Source organism: Genypterus blacodes, unplaced genomic scaffold (genome assembly GCF_046128005.1).
Source record: "Genypterus blacodes isolate CSIRO-AG114 ecotype Tasmania unplaced genomic scaffold, CSIRO-AGI_Gbla_v1 ptg000027l_1, whole genome shotgun sequence".
Lineage (NCBI taxonomy): Eukaryota > Metazoa > Chordata > Actinopteri > Ophidiiformes > Ophidiidae > Genypterus > Genypterus blacodes.
This window is the reverse complement of record NW_027466840.1, coordinates 2,611,379-2,634,698: the sequence shown is the minus strand read 5'-3', so window position 1 is coordinate 2,634,698 and position 23,320 is coordinate 2,611,379. Positions and strand designations below refer to the sequence as shown.

Below are 23,320 nucleotides of genomic sequence, written 5' to 3'. Positions count from 1 at the left end.
TGTGTGCCTAAATGCTGCATTCATAAATATAAGAGGAAAATAAGGAAATTATGAGAAATGAAAGGGAAAATGTCTGCGTATAAAATCGGATGTATCCATCCATTCTCTGTATCCGGTGTTGGGTCAGGGGTGATTTACAATTTACAATTCTGACATTCCAATTTACTGAAAACAAAGGGATGCAGAGATGAATAAATGATGTGGTAAAATAACATTAAAAACCTTTCACTTCAAGGGATAATTATGGAAATTTAAATGGAAAAATAAACAGTCACCAACCAAACAAAATATGTAAATATAGTCTCATATTCTCCCACAGCATTCAAGCAATCAATCAATTAATCAATCAATCAATCAATCAATCAATCAATCAATCAATCTTTCACTATGGTGGCACCCTATTTTTAACCATATATTTTTAAGATCATATGGATATGTTTAATAGTGTTGATCTTTTGACGTTAAGATCTGTGTGTGTGTGTGTGTGTGTGTGTGTGTGTGTGTGTGTGTGTGTGTGTGTGTGTATGTGTCTGTCTGTCTGTGTCTGTGTCTGTGTGTCTGTGTGTCTGTGTGTGTGTGTGTGTATGTGTGTGCGTATGTGTGCGTATGCATGGAAACAGCATAATCGGTCACTGTTGAGTCACTGTGGAAGAGATTTCCTCGGAGAGATTTCAGCTTTTACCTGCTGTCACTTATATTGCATTGCTGTTACACCAATTGCTTCTCCAAGTAAATACATGGTCGCACACTGCTGTTGGTAAGATGCTGGTGGCAGAGTGTCATCTAGCAAATGTAGGCTCTTAATGAAGCCTTGAAATGCTATATGTCCTGCAGAGAGGAACAATGTGTCCCCACACTAGGTCAGAACATCACACAACCTCTTTATCTTTGCCTGTCGGGTCAACATTCACAGCAGATTATTAGTTTTTCCACGAGTCAAGTTTAAGAACATGACTCTGCACAGTTTTCTGTCACAAAGTTTGACCAAGTCTGCACAGAATGTTTGTATTGTTGTTCTTTATTGCATTGTTATTTGGTTACTTTGATGTTATAAAAATGGAGCAAGCACTATGAGGGTAATCGTTGTGGATTGTAATGTGAGTTTCAGTTTCTAATAAGTGTTGCTTTATTCGTCTGTAGATTTAGTATTTTCATATTTTTCAAATGTAGAGTTGCTCTTAGCATAATTTCACAAAAAGTGAACTCGGCAGCAAATCCAAACCTCTGAGTTGTGGTTAACAATTTTCCATCATATTTCCATTTCTTGAAAATCCATTAATTTCACAGACTGTATGAGAGGAAAATGTGGATTGAAGTTTAACACAGAACTGAAATAGGCTGATAGGCAAGCTTCGACCTTTAACCACTTCACAGAGCAGTTTTTTTCTATACGTACGTTCAATTGCTCTCATCTCATCGTATCATCTGGCATAGCAGGAAACTTCCTCTTATCTGACCTCCCCCTGACAATCATAGCACTGTTTTCCCTGCTGTGTCACTGTGAAGATCTGCAGACAAACAGCACTGACAGCAGCCATGAGCCAGAAAAGTAAGCCATCTGTTTTCATCATTTATTCATTGTTTCATTATTACATACATTTCTTAATAGGATAATGAAAGACTATTGCTTTCATATGTTACATTCCTGCTGTTATTGACCAGTCCTCATGTAAACCTTCATTTGAGGTTGTATGAGATATTTTGTAGCACAATGATTTTTTGTTCATGTATATTTGAATGTCACAGCTACAGATTTCTGATTTAGCAGATTTCTGCTTCACACCCACAGAGTTGAGTTCAGAGTTTAGGTAGAGTAATTGTGTGAATATTTTTACCAGTTCGCATAACACCATCTACATTATATTACTTTGTAACATGGCAACATGAAATATGTTACAATTAAATGTGGATGCAGAATTGATTGACATTCTGAGCAGAGTATGACATGTGTTGTTCGCAGCTGAGGATCTGCTAATCATCTATGAGGCTGAGGCAGAGCAGTGGGCCACCTACCTGCACTCAGTCTTCACCGGACCCATCCCAGACGCTGGGATCTGTTGCTATGACATCACCACGGTGTCCACCCGGCTGGATGACTTCTTAAGACTGGCCAAGTTTAAGTGTAAGCTGCTGATCCTTTCCAAGGGCATGGTGGAGTGTCTGTGCCAGCTGCGCCGCTTCTTTCTGTCCCGTGTGCTGTATCCTGCAGCTCATGTGGTGGTGCTGCTGTGTGGGGTAGAAAGTCTGGCCCCCCTGCTGCAGCTGATACCCCTGAACAGCGATGAATGCCTGCAGATATCCAGTACACAAGAACCTGATGAGTACCTGCCCGCTGTGATTGATATTGTGAGAAGAGGTATGGCGCAAGTTCCAAATATGATTTTCCATTACATAACATTTAGAGTCAACAAGCCTCATCTGAGAGAATGTTATTGTTTATGTGACGTAGCAGAGCTGCCTGTACACCAGGACTGTAGAGAGTAAACTCAATGAACAATATAGTCAGTGTTATCAACTGTCATACGTCTACAGAATACTACTGAGATTACAATTTGATACTTGGGCCCTCCTGGTATTCATTCAAAGACATCTTGAGGTACCTGAACCTAGTTTTGGGAAACACTAAGGTGCATGGCTCTCATCCAATATGTAATACAAAAGGTTCTTCACTGATCATATTCATGCATGCCATTTCTAGGTTTTGAGCAGCAGGGAAAGATTCATAAACAATAGTTTCTGTTTCAATGAGCTTCTGTCTCCCTTCCTCTTTTTCCTAATAACTGTAACTAATTTGTGTAGAATAATACGGTGTTGACGTGCGATTAAGATCTGATGCAAATAGCCAGGCTTTCCTCTTTGACCATCGCTGACTGCTCATCTATAGCCATGCAAATTTGAGTGTACTGTGTGACACAAAGGAGCGGTTCAGACCAGGATCCCATCAACAGTTATGTTATTTGAATTCAGATGTAGCTTCTTTGTAATGGTAGTAAGTTTCTGAGTCCTTCCATCTCTAAGCCTATTTGAATTGTTCATTACATGCCAACATTACCACACTGTAAAATGTTGTGTTTCAATCCCATGTCATTCCAGTCTTCTCCCGCCTGGCAGACATTTGTTTTTACATGGCAAGTACATAATTCAGCATGAGGTTTCCTGTCCTGGTTTTTAAAGGTGCATCAGCCACAGCAGCTAACATGAAGCCCACGACAAGCAGATCATCAGTATCAGAGCAAAAGCTGGAAGAAATGCAGTCAAGCGGAGTCCCAAGTGTCAGATCCAGCATTGTGGTTGTTCCGTGCAGAGTTCTCTGCGGGGTGAGACAGATCTTGTCAGTAGTAAGCCTTTTTTCACCCGGAAAACACAACTATCACTGACTGCACTGCTGCACTGTGTGCTTGGCAGGGCTCTATGGAGGTGTTCATTCTGCTGAAAGATGAGACGCTTGGTAATGACACAGAGATTGAGTTCAGCAATGACAGTCAGATGCTGAGAGTGAAGCCTTTCCTTTGGAATGAACTGACCCTTTGTGTCAACGCACCAGGTGAGCAAACATAATGACTGATTATATATTATATAACACAACTCAAAATAAAATTGACACATTTCAATTTGTTAACAGCTGGGGTGATTTAGAAATGTCCATGCTGTGATGTAATGGGTCAGGTTGGAAGAACAAATTGTGAATCACACACTTTCTTTATGTTTTCTACTGCAGATTTCCCACCTGGGATTGTAAGTGTTACCTTGTTCAGCGATGGAGTGCCACTGAGCAAGACACAGCTTCATTATTACAGCACCATGGAGGAGACAGCCGACCTTCTGTTGATGGCTGCTGATCCTGTAGATTTCATGTGTCAGGTACAGCCTGAAAATACAAAATATAGGTCCAAATTTGTTTTAAACACTTGTATACAAACTTTTTTTTTGCCAACAGTTCTGCAAATGGGACATCATATTTATTGCTGCTATAGAATAGGAAAGAAGAGTACATTTTCTCTCATACATTCATCATTTCTTCTTATTATTATGGTACTATAATTTCATTTTATACATACAAGCTGATATCAATAGAACTGCAATAAATTAGAGTGCATATCTCAGACTTGTTTTAATAATATTGTAGCCTAAAGAGAAAGACATTACAATAAAATAATCGTCGTTTTTTTCCAAAGATGCTTATATTTGCTTATTTATTTTATGTTCAAATCTCGTATTTACATTGCTCTGGATAAAAGCGTCTGCCAAAAGACTTAATGTTAATGAAAAGTTAACAAAAACATTTGCTTGCTTCATTCATCAGATTCATACCAACTGCTTAAGTGGTTGTTGCATATTTCTACTCTCATTTCTTTGTGTTCAGCAATTCCATTAATGTGCCCCAGGATACAGTCTATGGTAGTCTGCCAGATAGATTATGACTGGGATCTGCACCAAAATGTAATAAATCCACAAAATTTCAGCAAAATTAACTCCTACCCTTTTGCAAAATTCTTTTAAGAAACAGACAAATAAACAAACAACCCACCAAACATGGATGTCCAAAACAACAGAAGTGTTATAAAGGTGCAGGTTAATGTTAATAATATGATGTTTCCTGTTCATTTAGTAATGAGCTGTATAAGGTGTGGCTTATGAACAATGAGCTGTGAGTGTACTTCCCATTTTATTACTCAGAGGAAGCTTTTGCAAATATATTCAAATAACAGTGTGGTCATTGATTTAACAATATAAAGGGCCGCTTTGACTGCTGTTCCCTCTCTCCTCACTAAAAGTAAGTGTTCCCAGGCCGTGCGAAGAACGTGTTACGTTTGTGACTCATCCTTATGTAACTCAGTAATAGAAATTAGCACCCCTACCCATTGCTTATGATCGATCCACTCTAAACTATTAGGAAGCCACTGAAGACCAAATCAGCATATTCCTGTTTTAGTTTGCGTGCATTCTGTTTACTGTCTCCTCTGTGGAAATGAAGACACCGCAGGTTTCGCCCCTTCTCTCAGACACCAACACTTGATTTGATTAGATCTAATCTGCTGAGGAGGCAAACTTAAACGGCTCAATACTGAATGCCAAAAGCAGAATTTGCCAAGTGAATTTTAAATTAAAAGCCTCAATTGGCAACACAGGACCCTATGATTATGTGGTGGGTGCAGCAATGTCTCAAAATGATTTGAAATGTTTTGGGCTCTTTTTCTGTCTATCTGTCTGTCCGTCTGTCCGTCAGGCTCTTCAGGTGTCGTCTGTGGAGATGCTGGACCAGAAGTTGGCCTCCATACTGTTGGACAGAATGCCCACTGGGGGATTTCAGGGATTAAAGTGTGAAAGCGTATGTGAGCGAGGTAATCTACACGCAACTTTACATTGAATGACAACTGCTGAGTGATCACACCATAAACAGTGAACTCAACCTGGTACCACTTCCTTGTTAAAACTACATATAAAGGGAAATATGAATAATGAATGAATGAATATGATTGATGGAAGACATATTGGATCCTCCCATCAATAACTGATACATGATATCAGGTGCTGATCATGTTAATGCTAAAGCCGTATCCTTGTTTTTACACAGTCCGTTAGCAGCATCGGTGCTAATGCCTCGTCACAACACAATGTCCATTTCATTCATTCATTTCCTCTGAGCATGTGTTATGTAATGATGTGGACTGAACATACTGCTGCTCACAGTTGGAATGGGTTCCTCTTGCCTGATGCACATTATCCACCACCACAAGTATTCCATTATTTTCTTGGCTCATTATGTGGTGGATTGATGGCTTCATCAGCTACTGAGATTGATTCTTAACGCTGCTAAAAAGGGCATAGGCAAATGTTTCCATGGCAAACAATATCAATATGTGCCTCCCAGCTGCCACTCTTCCACACCTTCCCACCATCTTGGGTCAGCACTATGTATCACCTGATCTAAGGCTCTAAAATGAAACACTAACTAACAACATCAAGAGTTTGCTTTGATTTTCAGTATTCAAGAATATCAACTCCACGCACATTCACATGCACATGTTCTTGTATTTTTTTCTGCATAATCAACACTGGCTAAGAGCGCCACCACGCAGATGTGCCCTCGCTCCTCCACTTTGCTGCCCAGTACGGATTCAAGAGCGTCTCCAGCATCCTCCTGCAGTGTCCTGGCTCAGAACGAGCGCTGTGCACAGCCAATCACAACGGACAGATTCCCACTGAGATCGCCAAGACTCACGGCCATGCAGAGCTTCACACCTTACTGAAGGAAACACTGGTAACTACTGCACCCTGGCTCTCTATCCACAGTATCTATTGAAACTATTCATTTTCTATCCTTGATGATGACTTTATTTTCATTCCAACAAAGAATCGGTCGATCAGTGTGAAATACCAGTTGATAATGTTCTATCGATCCCCTGTGTAGTGGAGACGTTCTGTGAAATTCCAATATGAAATGAAATTCTATAGCTGGCTGACAGCACAATTCACCTTCTGAGCTCTCTGCCATGAGATGCAGAGCTGCACTCAGGAATGCTCTTACTAAGGCCAATCCAGTGTTAGGATTTGTGGAGCGAGTGGTGCTTCATCAATAATGAACAGAGATGTGTGGATACAAAGATGGAAGCTTGAGAGGGTGACCTGTATGTCATGAGTGGGCTCATTCTATCTAACCGGGTCTTCCCTCAGCAGCCCAAGGCACCGGCACTTGCTTATATGTTGTATATGGCTTGTGTGGCTTGTACAGCTCCCATTGGGACGCCCCGGTGGAGTCTTCATGCATGCCCAGTGTTGCACAGCGCAGGTTGCGTACATAGAGGCAGGCAATTATGCAGCCACTAGTGTTTAGATGTTCTTGTGTAACGGGAGCCGTTTTCAGACGTTAATGTGAGAAGAGCTTCTCCCTGCTCCACCTCTCCTCTCACTGTACATACAGTAACACAGAGGCAGCACATTTTCCACTCGCTTACTAATGACCAACAAATCTAAATTTAATAGACTGACTTGCATGCACACACATCCAATTATTTTGCTCGCATCGAAATGTTCTTTCTGGTTCTAATTACATTAGCAAGAAAGGACAGCTGTCAATAAAAAAGCCATTACCATTTTCATTTTCTTGGTAAAGGAATAGCATGATCAACTTGGACAATACACAACAGGTAAAGATGACACTAAGTACTTCTGTCACTGTCAGAAATGGAATGTAATTATAACCTGCAATGACTCAGGTACTGAATGGAAGTACAGTGTTGATAAACTTCCTTCTGTTCTTACTTACTTTTCTGTTTACAAGACTTTGAACTCAACACAAAGTCATCTTAATACGTTGCTGTTGTTAGGGTAAAAGGGGGGGGGGGGGGGGGGGGGGGGGGGGGGGCTCACACTGTCCCACCAGACCACCACCCTGACCGACAGCTAGGAGTCAGTGGAGTCCCTGCACTATTTACACTTGTTTAACCACGGTGACATCATGCCAGTGCAGCTTGTGCCTTCTTATACCGTGCAACCAAAACAGAAACAAAATTCAATAATACATCAATATTTCATGAAGAGCAGGACAGTGCATATTTATTTACATGTACATCTCTACTGTCATCTTTTGGATGACTCATAATGTTTATCTTTCTCCGCTGCATCGGATGAATCTTTGGAGAATTTCTCCTCGAGGGAAATTTAGACAGCTGTTGCAAATGTATTTATCTCCTTAGCAACATCACTAATTGAGAGTGACTCCAGATGGAGCAAGGTTTGTTCTGATTGCTCTAGTGAGTCGAAATGCTCACAGTGAGCCTGCAGTGAGCTGACTGAAGTGACAGGGGAGCAGCAGCATGGAGCAGAGGTCTCCCCACAGGGACCTTCACAAGCCTAAAGACGCAACATACCAGACAGATCCCACATGCAGCAGGAACTGACAATTCTTGGTTTTAGCTGGAGGCTAATTAAAATTCAGAAACGTCATTAAGGCTCAAGTTAAAAACACCACTGTACTTGTGTGATGACTTCATATAAGTGCATGTATATAGGGTTTGATGTTGGCTCCTTTGTTCAGCTGTTTCATTAGATCCTCTACAGTGTTTCCCCCGCCTCCAATTAATCAATGATAGATCAGTGATTTGCATGTCAGTGTAGCAACACTGTCAATAAATCGTGGATGGATGGCTCCTCTGCTCCATACACAGGCTGAATCACTCACAGGGTCTGCGTCAGATCCACCGGCCTGCCCTGGCAGCGCACTTCTTTGTTAATTAGCTGTGAACTGCTCCAGAGGGGAAAGCTGAATTATTCAGGGAGCGCATAACTAGAATACAAATATAGAAAATGCTCTGCTGTTAACTCAGATGCGTATGTCCTCTTACACCAATATAGAGCTGGATAGTAATTACCAATACAAACAACACATTGTTTTTATTACTATCATTACAGGGTCACAAATTTGGCTGTGTATTTACACTTGGCAGACATATGGAGCTTTCACTCCTACCAACATTTCAATATGTGCTCTCTGAAGTAGAGTATCGCAAGAAATTACCCGACAACCCGACAAACAAAGACTAGGAGTTTTCAATCTGTTACATACTGTGGGATTACTTTCTCATAGAAATATAATTCATCCAAATGTGACGACTTCCTACAGCTGGGTAGAGGGGCTGCTTGATTCAAAAAAGCTTATTTTGCATGTTTGGTTAGGAAATGAGCAAGTTCTCTGCCAACTCCGATGATTTGTTTGTCATTTGAATGATACGGTCATCCAAATGCTGAAGAGGAAACTGTTTGCAGGTTATAAATGATGTGAACAGCAGCACCAGGACTAATGATTACTGTATAGAAGAAGAGAGGTGGGGATAGAACACCTCTCCTGTTCTGCAGAGAGATACTGTAGCTCACCTCACATGTCAGATACGTGGAGTAATTTTCCGTGGTTGACCACATAGGTACTGTCCCATATCAAAAACATACATAAATAATGAGGCCACTGTTTAAATCTGCTGATTATTATGTGAAAGTGTGAGCGGTCAGAGTTTTCTGTGGAGGACACTGAGAGGCAACACTAGCCAGCTTGTAAATTGACCATTTCAGCTTCTACAAACAGCATTGTAGTGCTCATCCTCCACTAGATTCACTTGAGATTTTTCCTCCCTCCAACACACTAATGTCTGGCCAACTCGCCCGCTGTTCCTCTGAAGCACTGCGAGCCGGATTGTGGCGGGGAGACTGAATTTGTCTGGAATGCCTGGAGCTCCTGCAGGTTCAGACATCTGTAAAATCATTTAGCATTTGCGGTTAGTAAATAAATATTTCTATCCCTTCCAGAAATGACTGATGAAAATACCACACTGTGTCTGAGCACAGCATCAGACCATTATAATGCTACGCTCTGGCTGTGGCGGTAATTAACCGGTCCTTTCTACCTGTTGGGCCTCTTATGAACCTCTACTGTTAAGTAATGTATTCATGGCAGCCGATAAGTAATTTGCAGTACTAGGAACATTGTAATATTTTAATTGAGTCATGAGTGGCTGTGTTGCTTAGAAACTGCACACAGAGAGTGTGGGGTGATATAAGGAGAGCATCCTGATCAAAGTGAGCTGTAGCTCATATATTCTGCAAAGAATTATTTTTCAGCAGTAATTAAAAAATATCCTTTTAAATTAACAATAGAATCAGCAGTAATCCTAACGCTTTATTACCTTATCATAAGCAGTACAAAATCCTTTGTTGCCATAATCCTTTTTATGTGCTTGAAGGGAAAAATACAGCTTTGCAGCTGTTTTCATATATGATAAGGTAGTGAGGAAATATAAGGGGGGTGGGGGGCAGAGGGAGAGAGAGAAAGGGGGAGAGAGAGAGAGAGGGGGAGGAGAGGAGAGGCATGATACACACATCTTAGACTAGTGAACCATCAGGAGGAATATTACAGTCTTGCCTGTTTCACAATTTCAGCAGGCAGAACACTACACCTAATAATTCAATTACTATTTGATTTGTTTTCTCTTTAAATCATCCTAAAAAGTTGCTTTGGCCCATAGAAATGTTGCATTAGTGATGTAATGCTTCAGTTTCTCTCTGGCAGAAGTAAAAATGAGCCGGTAAATGAATATCTCTATCTCCGACTAATGACGGATGCAGTCTCCATATCAAGCCAAGTTCTTGAATTAGTCACTAAATGATATGTTTGGACTGGAAGGGGAAGATTGTCTGATTTCATAATTACCCTGATCATAGTCCTGTCTGTCCCTCAGCGTGCCATTAGCAAACAGGCCAACACCACAGCAGCACTGCTAGAGGGAAATGTGCCACCAGCCGGCAGGGTTACAGCTCACCTCTCATGTCACAGTATTCCTCAATAGATGGCACATTTGATATGAAAACACTGAAGACTAAAGTGACATCAACATATTGCACAATGTGATTAAATGTGGAAATCTGATGTTACACAATATGTTACACATATATGACAAACATATCAATCTTCAGGTACCGTAGAGTGTTCTGTGTGACATGTGGGAATTAAATGAGTGAGATATGCCTGGAAGGAATTCACTGGTGTAGTTGCTCAACATATCTGATATAAAATGCATCAACATGTGGTACATTATAGTAATAAAATGTGATAATATAAATAGTATATAGTCATAAAAAGTGTTGCGAAACACTGGAAAGGCCGGTGTGAGGGTCGCTTGATGAGCCAGTGATCCTTCCCATGTGCTCAGTCTGTATACAAGCTGAATTACAGTTTACTCACAGCACCTCTGAAGGGAGGATGTATTGTTTTGTTGTAATTCTGAATTGCATGGATTTCTAAACATCATCTCTTCACGGTCTGTTGTTGCAGAAAATGTACAACGCCGACAAGGACAATGGTGATGGCAGCGTGTACGAAATGATGAGCACTGCAGGTGAGTGAGGGACTGATGGGGAGTGGAATGAGGACAAAGGAAACCCGGTAACGGAATTGTTTTTTCCCAGCGCATCATTATGCCGGGAAGCTGTTCATTTCCGACCACTGACTATTTCCCCCGGTTGAGGGGCGCGACACACTGTGTTGCTCCTGATTAGCTGTCAAATGAACACCAAGCATGGCGTGCAAAACTTCATCACAACATTCTACTTCAGTGTTGTGAGAGGAGGAGCAATTCTGCTGGTCACTGTTTGCATCCAATCCTTGTTAGGAAATCCTTCATCCTCGGACAAAGAACAGCAAGAGGAGGAGGCGGGGGAGGAGGAAGAGGATCCCTATGCACTCTTCAGGATGGCTGATAAATACGACTCCATCCTGACCTCCCCAAAGGCCATCAGTGTTGCCAACCGCCCACCAGCACCCACACCTCGACCACAGAGCAACCACGTGAAGGAGGACCAAACCCCCTACATCGCCCAAGGTGAGATGAAGACAACGATGAAGCACATCACATGTTTACTACCAAGCAGCTATCTTTCTCCTCTTCTATCTTCTTCTCATGTGAGGTTGATTTGACCGTTAAACACTGAAACATAGCTATAATTTATGAGCACGTCATATACACTGCCACCTAGTGGTAGCTCATTACAATTCATCACAATTCATCACGGTCTATGTACTTTCAACCAAAACTGCAATGTTATGATTATATGTGGACAAAGTAGTAGTTTGGTATTCTGTGGATGGAACATTACTCTAAAGAAGTTATTTATTTAATGGCAAGTAGCATGAAGCAGCAAGAGTAGTAGCAAGACATTTCAAGGCAGTGGGATATTTTTAGATTTGCCTCTTTGGTCCAGATTTTGCCTATCTAACACTTAACTATTAACAATTGTTAAAACACTCAATGTCTGTATTGCAGCTCATTTGCTTTGTTTGCTTTCCAGCTGTTGTATCATGTGATCCATGTCCACCCCCTCATCCATCACTCTAAACTTCACTTCACACATGTGATGGATGGGACTAAGAGTAAAATAACAACACAGAACTATCCTGAGTATGAAGGGGAGTTTGGAGATGATGTGGGAGGGAGGGAGGAAGTGGCTGGATCCTGCATTGCCGTTATGAGCAGTGTATTTATGAACAGAGCAGCGAGGCTTTTTGCGCTGCGGTTAGTTTTATCTCATAAACCACAAGAAACTGGTCGCTTCCTTTTACAAAAACAAATAAAACCAAGTAGGAGAGGACGCTTCTTACTGTATCAGGAGCTCTTGCACCCTAATTGTTCAATTCCAGAAGCATAAATAATTCATGAAGATGAAATATCCCAAAGTGACTGCTATTATTAAGGCTTATAAATCATTGATCATGTTGCAAATTCTCTCTTTATTCATGGAAATGTAAACATGTGCACATATGTTTGCAGGCGGGTTCATTCATTGTTTTTCCTACAGACAATATTACAGCTGTCCATCATTAACATCTATACACAACACAACACAGCTGCTGAGACACACACACACACACACACACACACACACACACACACACACACACACACACACACACACACACACACACACACAGTTAGGAATATCCAGTAAGCAACCTACAAAGTGTAACAATTATGCAGCTTTTGTTATTGAGCTCCTTCATAGCCACTGATCCAGTTCATTGCCCAGTGGGACTTAGAGAAAGAAGAAGACACTGTGCACTCCAGTGAATCCCCCAGCACAGCACACTCCCTGCATCCCAAGCATCTCCTCAGTAACACAGAGGGAACTACCGGGCTACCATCTGCAACCAATCTTGGCTAGACCAAGGCCAAGTCAGCCAGAATAAGTCATTACACGTGTTTTCCATCGTCCTTGTCCCTAGAGCACACCAGAGAAAGGAGAGGGATTTTGAGGTTTCCATCTATTGAGACAGTGGAGCTCCAACCACACAAGTATCACATTTTGCTGCTTACTCCCACTGCCGCAGTGAAAGATGTGAGTGAAGACATGAGGCTCGGCAGAGGATTAGGCGAGGAGCCAGCAATGGGAGAGCGCTGCACAAGTGGAAATAATGAGGAGTGTGCTTTTGTTAGCAGAAATATCTCCGGCTCAATGATATTAAACTGCTAAAATATGAATGAAATTCAGGGGGAATCACCTCTGAAGAAGTGCGCGCATGCAGAACATTGCAATCATTCTGCAAGGCAAAGTAATGGAAGTGACTCCACAGCAGCTCAGCGTTCACTTACATCCTGAATGTGACCATAAAGCCACACTTTTATAATGAGACAGAGAGAGAGGCTGTGCTTGAACATGAGGTGGAAAAGAGAGACACTGTCATGGAGGAAGCAGTCAAACATGGGATTATCTTCCAGGGCGTGGATGGAGAATTCTAATCCAGTATTGGTCACACAGGCGCGGATCCACCATCTCTGACAGCAAAACAGTGTAGCCTTTCATTCTGAACGCTTACGCCAAAACCACCAGCATCACTCTGGGTGTGTAATTCAATCCCCAAATGGTTACGTGTGAGTAACCAGGACTCCAGCTCTGTGTATAACAATTACATCTTCCTGATAGTGCACAGATATTCACATTCTAGTAGATGAGTATCTTCTGAAGAAAAATTAACAGCATGTTTTCAGTCACACCCCACCGATTGCTTATACTTTTAAAAATGAATGCATAATGCCATCTAGTGGAAGATTACATCAAATGCAGGAGGGTCACGCCAACTTTCTAAAGTCGTGTAACAGTGCAATGTCACTCAAAATGATCTATGTCCAATGATCTATCTGTGTTTGCAGTGTTCCAGAAAAAGAAGACACAACATGACACTGATACTCTGTACTCACATCTCACTAAAGAAGGTGAAAATGTTTTATGTGATTTTTGTGACCGCAGGCTTTATGTATCTCTTTACTGCTCTCTAGTTGCGACTACTATACATTGTGGTCGTAGAAATACAACAGATTCTGGAGTTTCTGATTGAAAGAAATACTTTGAAGTGTTGTGTAAGACAAATCATTGTGGTAAATAGTCTGGTAAATTTGATTTATTTAGCTGTACTGTTGGTTTACTGAGTGGCAGATCCATAGATCATCACAGAGCCTCACAGAGATCATAATCAATCCCACCTCTGCATGCTCCTGCACTGGCCTACATCCTGCCCTCTCTTCTTCCCTCCTCATTTTGTTTGATCTCTCAGATTTCATATTGCCACTGACAAATTTCATTTATCTGAATCCAACCATGTAACTAGGCACATTGCACAGGTCTTTCTCCCAAAATGATAGTAAAGGCCATTTCGCACGCAGCCCTGATCCTAACCCAAACCCTAAAAGCATCAAATTTGTACTTCCTGCAGCTCGTGGAAGTGTGGACAGCATTTCCTCTACTTATGACACCTTCATGTCAAACCAGACGCCCGCACTCACTGAGCTACAGCAGAAGGTCAAACTGGGTTCAGTCGCTGTGGACGATGCCCTGAATCGCTTCACTGACGGACTACGGGTTCAGAAGGGCGCCGTCAAGGTCAAGCAGGTAGAAAACACTCACAATGACCTTGAAATGGACTTGCAGGACCTGAACATGATAAGATAAGAGAGTTTTATTATTATAGATATATTAATAGGACATAAACAGCCGCATCACTGCCTGCTATCGGGTTTAACCATCATTAATCATGTTGCACTTCTGATCACGCCACAGGCAATAACATCATAGCAGCAACATTAAGGCTACTGAGTTATATTTATGTGCAGCTATTCTGAAGTAGCATTTTACATGAAAGGGAATGGTAGATTAGTTGTCCACCGAGGAACAAAGCTCTTTGTGAGTCAGCTGTACTGCACACGCAAGAACGATCATTTGACACCTCAAACTGAATTAGAAAATGTGAATAAATGGCTGTGCTTGTGTCCTAATAAAGGCCTAACAGCATCTCTGGCTTCCACAGGACAAGTTGCACCAGCTGAGAGCCAGCATCATCAACAACAGAGAGGACGACGACAGCGTTTATGGTGAATATTGCCAAACAGATGGATAGACACATAGACAGATCAATCCAAAGACATTTAAAAGAATGCACTTAAAGTCACATGAATTTAACAAATGACTGCATTAAGCTTTGTGCTTTAGAATGGATTTGCAACTTTTTCTCTCTCCCCGCAGATAAAATCAACATTGTTCATCACACGCCAAGTGAGTCTTTAGATGATTATTCTCCCAGTCTGTGCAGAAGAAAGTGGTGTTTACTGTTTACATGCCTCTATATTCTCTCCAGCTCCAGTCGCCGTGGGGAATTAATCCTCGGGGAAATGTTTTTTAAGTAAATCCCCAATGCCTTGTTTTGATCGCGAGACGCCTATTTACTCTAAAGTGAGTTTCAGTTACAGTAAACAGGAGTCTTTGATGTATCTCACTAAGCGGCTGTGCCTGTTGGCTGTTGGTCCCACAGGTGTTTCTGTGATTGAGAGCCAAAGCGGAAACCAACAGGGCGAGTCTGATTATTACAGCAAACCACTTAAAGGACAGAATGTAAGTGTTTCTTCTGGCATTCAGAGTATAAGGACGATCAGAAAGCTCTCTAATATCCCATTAACAATCTCATAAATTAACCACAGAAATGCCACTGAATTGTTTTGTTGTCTCATTTCTTTTGGAAAGCACAAAAAGTGAAGGTGAAGGTAAGTGCACCTACTCTCCAGTTTATTATGAAAACTTTTTAATATTTACATTTCTAACCAAGCTGTGTCACATTTCTTCTATTCATAGGCAACAAAGATGCAGCTTTAACACGTGTCAAGGATCTCCGCTTCAATCTCTCTGCTGATTCTTCATCCTCAGCTATACTTTTTATTATCTGTTAAGCTATTATGAAAGCAATGACGCTGAAGCAAATTTTCAAAATGAGCAAGGTTGATTTGATTCATACTCCACCTGAAACGTTTCCATGCAAAATGTAAGTTTTTGATGAATAAATTACTGGTTGTTACCTATTTCTTACTCCACATAGGAGTCAGGTTCAATTACTTTGCAATAATGACACACCAGTGAATTGAGGAGGAGCAGGATAACTATGCAGCTCTAGAGGGCGCTACATCTCTAAATATATGCAGCCCCGTCATCATGACTGAAGCAACCAAAGACATCTGAGGAGAGCACAGCGACGCACCTGCTGACCTCCTGATAGTTTGGAGGAAATCAATGGAAAAATGTCCTCATACACATTTACAGATGCTGATGGGAAAATAAAGCACCAGCAGCAGCTTAGAGTCTGATTGGTTACTTTACTGTGAAGGCCACATGGTCAATGACATCTAGAACATTTCAAAATAAATGTAAAACATCGGGTGATAGGAGTAGAAAAGAGCTCAATGAAAGAAATGTAAACGTCCACATGGGGGCGCTGTAGCAAGTGAGAGCAAACAACACCCAAATTACAGGTCAAAGGTTTCACTTTCACTCCTGATTCAGGATTAATTGCTCATTGAAAAGTGAGTTTCAGGTGTTATTCCTCTTCATGTATGTGCTAAAAACATATTAAACATACATTACAATCAATATAAGGAGTAAAGTAAACATGTGGGAATGTGTGTTGTGAATCACATGCATGCCTTTCTAAATGATCGCAAAGCAGAATTTAAAGTCTAAATTTGAAAAACCAATCAGAAGAAGCCTATGAAGTGATTTTGATCAGTGGCGTGGTGAAAGCACAGATAGTGGTTTGTTGGTTCAACTGGTGCAGACCCCAGCCTGAATGAATGAATATAAGAGCTGCATGGGGAATTCAGTGAATGCATGGCTAAATCCAAGCTCGGTCTGGAAACCAAAGCGATATCTGAGCTGAGTGCCAATAAAGCAGCTGGGTACACGGCGGGCACATTTTTCTGTTCAATCATGCTCTTTGTGAATAATATGTATTAATGCCGGCTCTACTTAGACCTGCCAGTTAGCCTTTGGAGATGATCCGGCTTCAGGACCCCATGGCATTTGAGGCATATGTTTGTCTGTCACCTGCTGAGTTTATTTCAGCCCCGTGTGTCAGGCATGGCCACTGAGATAGGCCTCTATTCATCACGTATGCAAAAATGGGAGTTCTGCCACCTAGGAACCGGTCCCCATCCGCAGAAATCCAGTCAGACAGAGGACTTCAGTGGCATGTATCGCCCACACCGAGCATGCTTCTATATGTGGGCAACATCAAAGACCAGGCATCAAAGATTGGCTGTTTTTAATGTTCAAATCCACAGCAGCATGCACACACACTGCACACACTTTGAGGGAGGGAAATTATGATCTCTGAAATGTTAATGATCCAAACTGAAAAAAAGGATTGATTCGGTTTCTTTCATGACAATTCTGTAAATTTGCTTAGGACGGCTCAAGAGCAAAACACTTTTGCTATTTCCCTTCATTTAAAGTCAAATAAGAACAATTTCATGGTGATAGCATTTCTGAATTTAGATCTGTCAGACTTTATATTTTACCTCCAATATATTCACATATTACTGTTAAATCAAAAGGGCTCTTGCAGTGATAAATGCACAGATTATTACCACTCATTGTTACACTTCTTGAACATTACTTAAGCAAATGTGATATGAGTGCAGGATTTGTTTCCATACAAGGAGGCACAAGAACAACAAGAACAAAGCTTTGCTGTTTGGGGCTTATCAAAGACCCAAGCTGAACATCGGGAAGTAAAATCTAAATAATGGGCTGGGAGTTGATAAAACCTCCAGATTGCAACAGGCCGGTGTGATCACTCACTCCACTATTTGCTTCACAGCTGTTTTATTCAGTGTTAATATACAAAATAGTGATTAATGCAAGTAAGTAAGTACTGAAGGACGAGGGGTATGAGCCAATGCTTGTGATGCAGTTCAGTGCTTCATTTTAATCTCCATATTCTGATATTAGGGGTTTCATGGGGTTGACAAATCTTCCACTTATATCAGTGAATGTAACTCAGTGTGAACATATTCAATCTTATTCCAAATGGATTGTAAATACTGTCAAAATGGTGATATCCTTCAAAACAAGTTTTTATATTCCTCCCTGGGCTTGGCAGGATAGTGAGGACGACACAGTCAACACGTCACTGATGTTATAACAGTCCAGCTCTCAAATAGCTATGGACTGAAAACCCAAAAGCTGCTGCCTCAATTGTCTGCTGAATACTTCCACTGGTCCAAATGCTCAGAGAGGACACACACACGCAGGACTTGTACTTACTGTATCCCAGATCACTTAGTCTACAGAGGGAGCTTCTGTTATACACCCATGAATGGCATGTATGCAACACACACCCACACACACACAAAGGCAAAACACACACACACACATGCACACACAACATACACACCTCCCCTCCTTGCCTGGTCCTCTCTGGCCCCAGGATTAGGGCAGAGGATTGTGCGCAGCTGCTCCCCAACATCCCCGATAAAAATCAGGCAATTTCACAGTCAGTGGCATTCTTTCATCCCCTAATCCACACCACACATACAGTAGAGATGAAGCTCTCTGCGATGAGAACGAGCTGTTCTCAGCTGACCCAGGGTCAACGTGGACACCTTCCATTGGCTATGGAGACGTACAATGGCCAAACTGAGAGGTGCCGGAGGAAGAGAGAAGTGACTTTTAGGGTAGCGCATATTGACCTTGGCGTACCTTTGAGCTATGAATGAGATGATTTGGTGTAAGATCAACCGCGACGATAATACAGACATGAGCTCAGTATGTAAAGTGCCGCCAGATAAGGTTTGTTGGGATCTGGCGCCATATAAATAAAGTTGAATTGAGTTAAGATAAGAAGAGATGTATACGTGCATTAATGAATAATATAGAGCTTTTGTGTTTGAGTGTTGTGATACAGGCTGCTGCATTTTAAAGAAATCAGTCAAAACTACATTTCCAGACTCACAAACAACACAAAGAACACATTTGCTATCCATTCAGCTGCAGCCTTGGCAGGAGCCGCCATCTTTTACAGGCTCTTTATATAATGCATTTCCTTATTCACGGCATGTCTTTAGTCTTCCTAGTTATTTTTTTTTCTTCACAAGTGTTTCACTTCACCCATTTTGTCTGACCCCGACCTCCATTTGCAGAGTAATTCTTCACAGAAGTTCAAACAGGGGACAAAAAGGTACTTCACAGCTAAAAAAAAAAAGAAAGAAAGAAAAAAAAAGTATGAATCAAAAGGCAAGGAAATGGATTCACTGTACAAACGTCAGGGGAATTTCAATGTCCGCTGAGACACAGTGGAGCTCTGTTTGGTTGTCGCAAGCTGTGGGGTGAAAAGAGTAGCAGCCCCAGCAGGGTACATCTATTCTGACAAGTCCTCACACAGACTGAAAGGCCCGAGCAAGGTCTGTTTGTTTAAGAGGCAACAGACGCAGCTGAGCAGCGCTGAACACAATCACCACATCATTTTACGCTTGTGCTTTTGGAGGATGTGAAGGTAAAAAAGCAAAATCTTCACAATTTGTCATTGTTGTTCATTTTGTCTAAGCATCATTGTTGTTATGGATTGAAAATACCTTCAGTCCTTGGCCCTCAGAGTGACCAAAGCCTCTCTGTTTGGAGGCAGCAAACTGATGATCACGTCCATAGACTTAAGAATTAATGCACAGTTGTGTCTTCAAAGTCTGCTGATGAGTTACTGAGCACATGAAGCTGCACTCCTCTCCCTTCCTCTCCCTTCCTCTTCCTCTGATTTATGCAGACTTTGGGGGTTTCTCTCCCAGAGGCCAGCACCTTGTCTATATTTTCACCCACAACTCTTTTTCTCCCTGCAAACTTTGTTTTGAAATGGTTAATGGATGTTGATAATGATAACACTGTGATTCCTTTTTGATCTCGGCGGGGAAATTATGTTTTTGCTTTGACCCCCCCGGAGCAGAGGTCAAAGGTCAGAGTGGGGTATTAAAGCAGCACCCGAGGGAGTGGCAGGAAGTACTGTCTCGTCTGTGATTCAAATGCTTTTCAGTTAATCGTTAGCAGTTTAGATCATGATTACTATTGTGATACTGATCAGGATATTCCATTAAAATCTCTTCTACATAATCTGAACAACAATGAAGGCAAATGTGAAGCCACAGGTGACGCAGTGCTGTGGATCCATGTTGGGCCCCTAAACACAAGAAAGAAGTGCCCAGCAACCCTTTGATTACCCATCATCCATCTGGTCTTTAATGATGGAGAACCAGCAGCTAACTTCCTGATTGATGTCTGTGAAGGCCACCAGCACCAGGAATGATCCCTTCACCTTTCCCCAGAGTGAGCCTCAGCCTGGCATCTGCTAAAGGGCACAGGTACGCCGTCCCGTGCCCTTGTCCCGCCCCCGCCTATTTGATCGGGGGCCAAAAGCGACCCTGCGGAGCCTGCCAAGGACCCCTGTATGTGGGCCCCAGGCACCAAACTCAGGGGCCCATCCTGACTCCTCTGCTTTTTGAGGCTTTGGGAAGATTAATAGGCCTCCTCTGTACAGCGCCTTTGTGAGGCAGCACCCAGGCGTGTTCAAGCTGTTGGGTTTGCAGGAGACGAAAGGGGCAGCGGCTAATTCCTCCGCAGGTCAGTTTGTCTGTTGCTACTCTGCATTTTCAATGACTTGGAAAGGTCACATCCGCACCGCGATAAGCCAGTGCACCGGCTCCAGACCGCACCAACTTATGATGGACGGAGACAAGATCACAATTAGTGTTGTTGCTATTTTGTACTAGTTAGCACTAATCTTTGTTGAAGAGAAATAGGAACGCTGTGCCAGGAAATTGCAGGAATTCTTGAATTTGTCTTTAGTGATGCTGGGATCTTGGCCCAGAACTGTGTTTTGCAGGTATTAAGCCAATGGGCGATCTTGCAGCAACAGCTGAACACACACACACACAAACAAACATACCCCCCCCCCCGCCCCCTCCACACACACACACACACACAGTCACAATGCTGTTTACCATCAGTTTTGTTTGGATTATGGATTATTGGTCAAATGAATGACAACAAATATGCAAATGTACATATCATATTTACACAGCTGTTTTCAGACGGGCGTGCTAATCACACTTGGGTCACCATGGAGATTGGGGAGCCTCCGCGTGGTTTTATCTATCACAAATAAACTGAAGCCCTGCAGAATGTAGGGAGCAAGCCTTTCTTCCTAACATCTTCCCTTTCCCACCTGCTGCAAACTCCAAGCCAAGAAGTTCCTAGAATGTACTTGAACTTTGAATAGCAGACAATAATTTATTTTATGCCAAAAGTTTCTGGATTTCATGCAGGGACCTTTGGCCTGCAACCATTTTAATGAATTTTCTTTTCACTTGGTTGCAGGTGAGAACCTTTGATTCTGGTTTGATTTCTGAATCACTTCTCCACTAGTTCAGCCCATGGTATCTCTCTCACACACACACACACACACACACACACACACACACACACACACACACACACACACACACACACACACACACACACACACACACACACACACACACACACACACACACACGGGCTTGCTCCAGGTGCCAGGGTGTGAAGGATCATCCAATCCCAGCACTCGTCTGAATCTGGATGGTGGCCATGGTGTTATTAAAAGCTACGGGTGAGCTTTGCTGCTCTCCTCTCCTCTGCACTCACAACACTTTATAAAAAAATAACTTATTAAAACAACATTGGATAGCGGGCAGGCTACTCAGAGGGAAAAAATCATTTTCAGTTTCCTGTTAGTTGTGTACTACATCAAAGCACCAAATCACTCGTGCCAAACATTTGCATGGGCTGATAAGGAATCAATTTGCAGGCAGGAATAAAGTTCATCATTACATGATTGATGTCTCCATCTCGCCGCTCTCTGTGTTCAATGATCATCTTCAGTGATATTTCCATAAACATCATTATCAGATAGCAGCATCTCTGGACTACTGGGAGAGCTGAAGTGTCTTTGATGAGATGAGATCACGTTTTCGAAGGAGCTGGCTGCTCTTTGCCTGTAGCCAAAAACAGCCTAATTGTGTTTTGTCCCATATGTGAATTATTATTAACGCCGATTCATTTACTACACTTCCTTTGCCAATTTCCTAAATTAAAAAAATACCATGTTGAGATTTACTGCGCGACCCCCCATTTTCAATGCCGGCTTCCAGCATCACCATGGCAACTTCCAATCAACAAGGATGGTAGAGCCTGCCGGCCGTGTGTTTGGCGCGAGGCTCTGAAAGGCGCAGGTGGAGCACATATGGAACAATGGCCCAGCTAAAAAATAAATAAAAAAACACCCTGCCCGCCTGTATGTGCCAGCAGTGCCCATTTTAATCCCACCGTTACCTTCTAGTGCTCTCTGATGGAGACATTCTGCTACAATCAGAGCCTCAGACTGCTGGGTGCGTGCCAGACTTCACTTGACAAAGCAGAAGCCAGTTTTGAATTTTTAGAACAATGTCTCCGAGAGCTGTGGATCCACCATCTCTTGATCATTTAATGTAATTGTTCCTTGATGTGTGTCACTGAAACACAGCGACCTCGGCTGGTCTTGGTTTCTTCCTCTTCATTCCAATTTCTGGTTTCTGGTGACTAATAGGAACACTGCCTGCTCTCAAATACCTCACACTGTACGCCTGATTGGTAGTAGGCAGCTAAAATGGATTGAGATTGCATTCATGGCCGTACATACATTGAGGCTGCCTGCTAATGACTTTTGTGCCTCATATGGCTAGTAATTGGGGTAGTAATGTTATGGAAATCACTAACATGTGCAGTAAATAAATCAATCATCCAAGGGGCCTTATCTATCACTGCACATTTAAGCAGTCAGCTCCTATGTAGGTTAATTAAAGCACAATGGCCGAGGAGAGGACCTGGCACCGGTCCTGCTTATGTTTAAGCCTCCTCTAGGCCTGCTGGGCTGGAGCTTTCTACAGCCAGATGAAATTCGCCCACTTTATCCACCCCCCCATCCCCACATGAGGGAGTAAATCATCTGTAGAGGCCTCAGCTTCGACCCTAAATTCCATGAACAATGGTGTTTGTCCGCAAATACCACACATAATTGCTGGAAACCCTTCAAAGTGAAACCCCGTTTCATTGTACTTATCTAGGGGCATATAGCACAGATTTTTCTTTGTGACTCACTTCATCTTGTTTGGAACAAATTGATTAAGATGTTTTGTCACATCCAGCATGGATATTGGGTAAAGAGTGTGCCACCACTGATTTGCTTTTATGTTTGGTCTGAGCTGTGCGATAAGACTGAATGGATGTCAGTATGTGGGGGAGGTTTAACACAGATGGGTCAAAGTTCAAGCAAAGGTATATTTCAGGGGAAACCTCTTACACTTCCCATTTATCATTTCATATATCATATCATATCATTCATTATTCCACTGCTGCTGTGCACATTATTCTAAGGCCAGGACCCAGAGTCTCCCAAAACTTC

The 23,320-nt window shown here is 42.2% G+C and overlaps 1 protein-coding gene across 2 annotated transcripts; it reads left to right on the top strand.

Annotated features, from left to right (window-relative positions):
* Positions 1 to 1,486: 1,486 nt before the first annotated feature.
* On the top strand, positions 1,487 to 16,150 carry LOC142993157 (B-cell scaffold protein with ankyrin repeats-like). 2 transcript variants are annotated; one of them, XM_076143836.1, is made up of 16 exons: positions 1,487 to 1,549; positions 1,961 to 2,356; positions 3,175 to 3,317; positions 3,406 to 3,544; positions 3,719 to 3,861; positions 5,228 to 5,342; positions 6,066 to 6,262; positions 10,823 to 10,886; positions 11,160 to 11,369; positions 13,692 to 13,754; positions 14,252 to 14,427; positions 14,843 to 14,906; positions 15,058 to 15,087; positions 15,344 to 15,423; positions 15,553 to 15,572; positions 15,661 to 16,150. In XM_076143836.1, exons 1-15 carry the CDS (start codon positions 1,537 to 1,539, stop codon positions 15,562 to 15,564), a joined length of 1,845 nt encoding a protein of 614 aa, XP_075999951.1. In that variant the 5' UTR covers positions 1,487 to 1,536; the 3' UTR covers positions 15,565 to 15,572; positions 15,661 to 16,150. The 2 variants fall into 2 exon arrangements, with proteins under 2 accessions (XP_075999951.1, XP_075999952.1); XM_076143837.1 differs by lacking the exon at positions 13,692 to 13,754.
* The last annotated feature ends 7,170 nt before the right edge of the window (positions 16,151 to 23,320 follow it).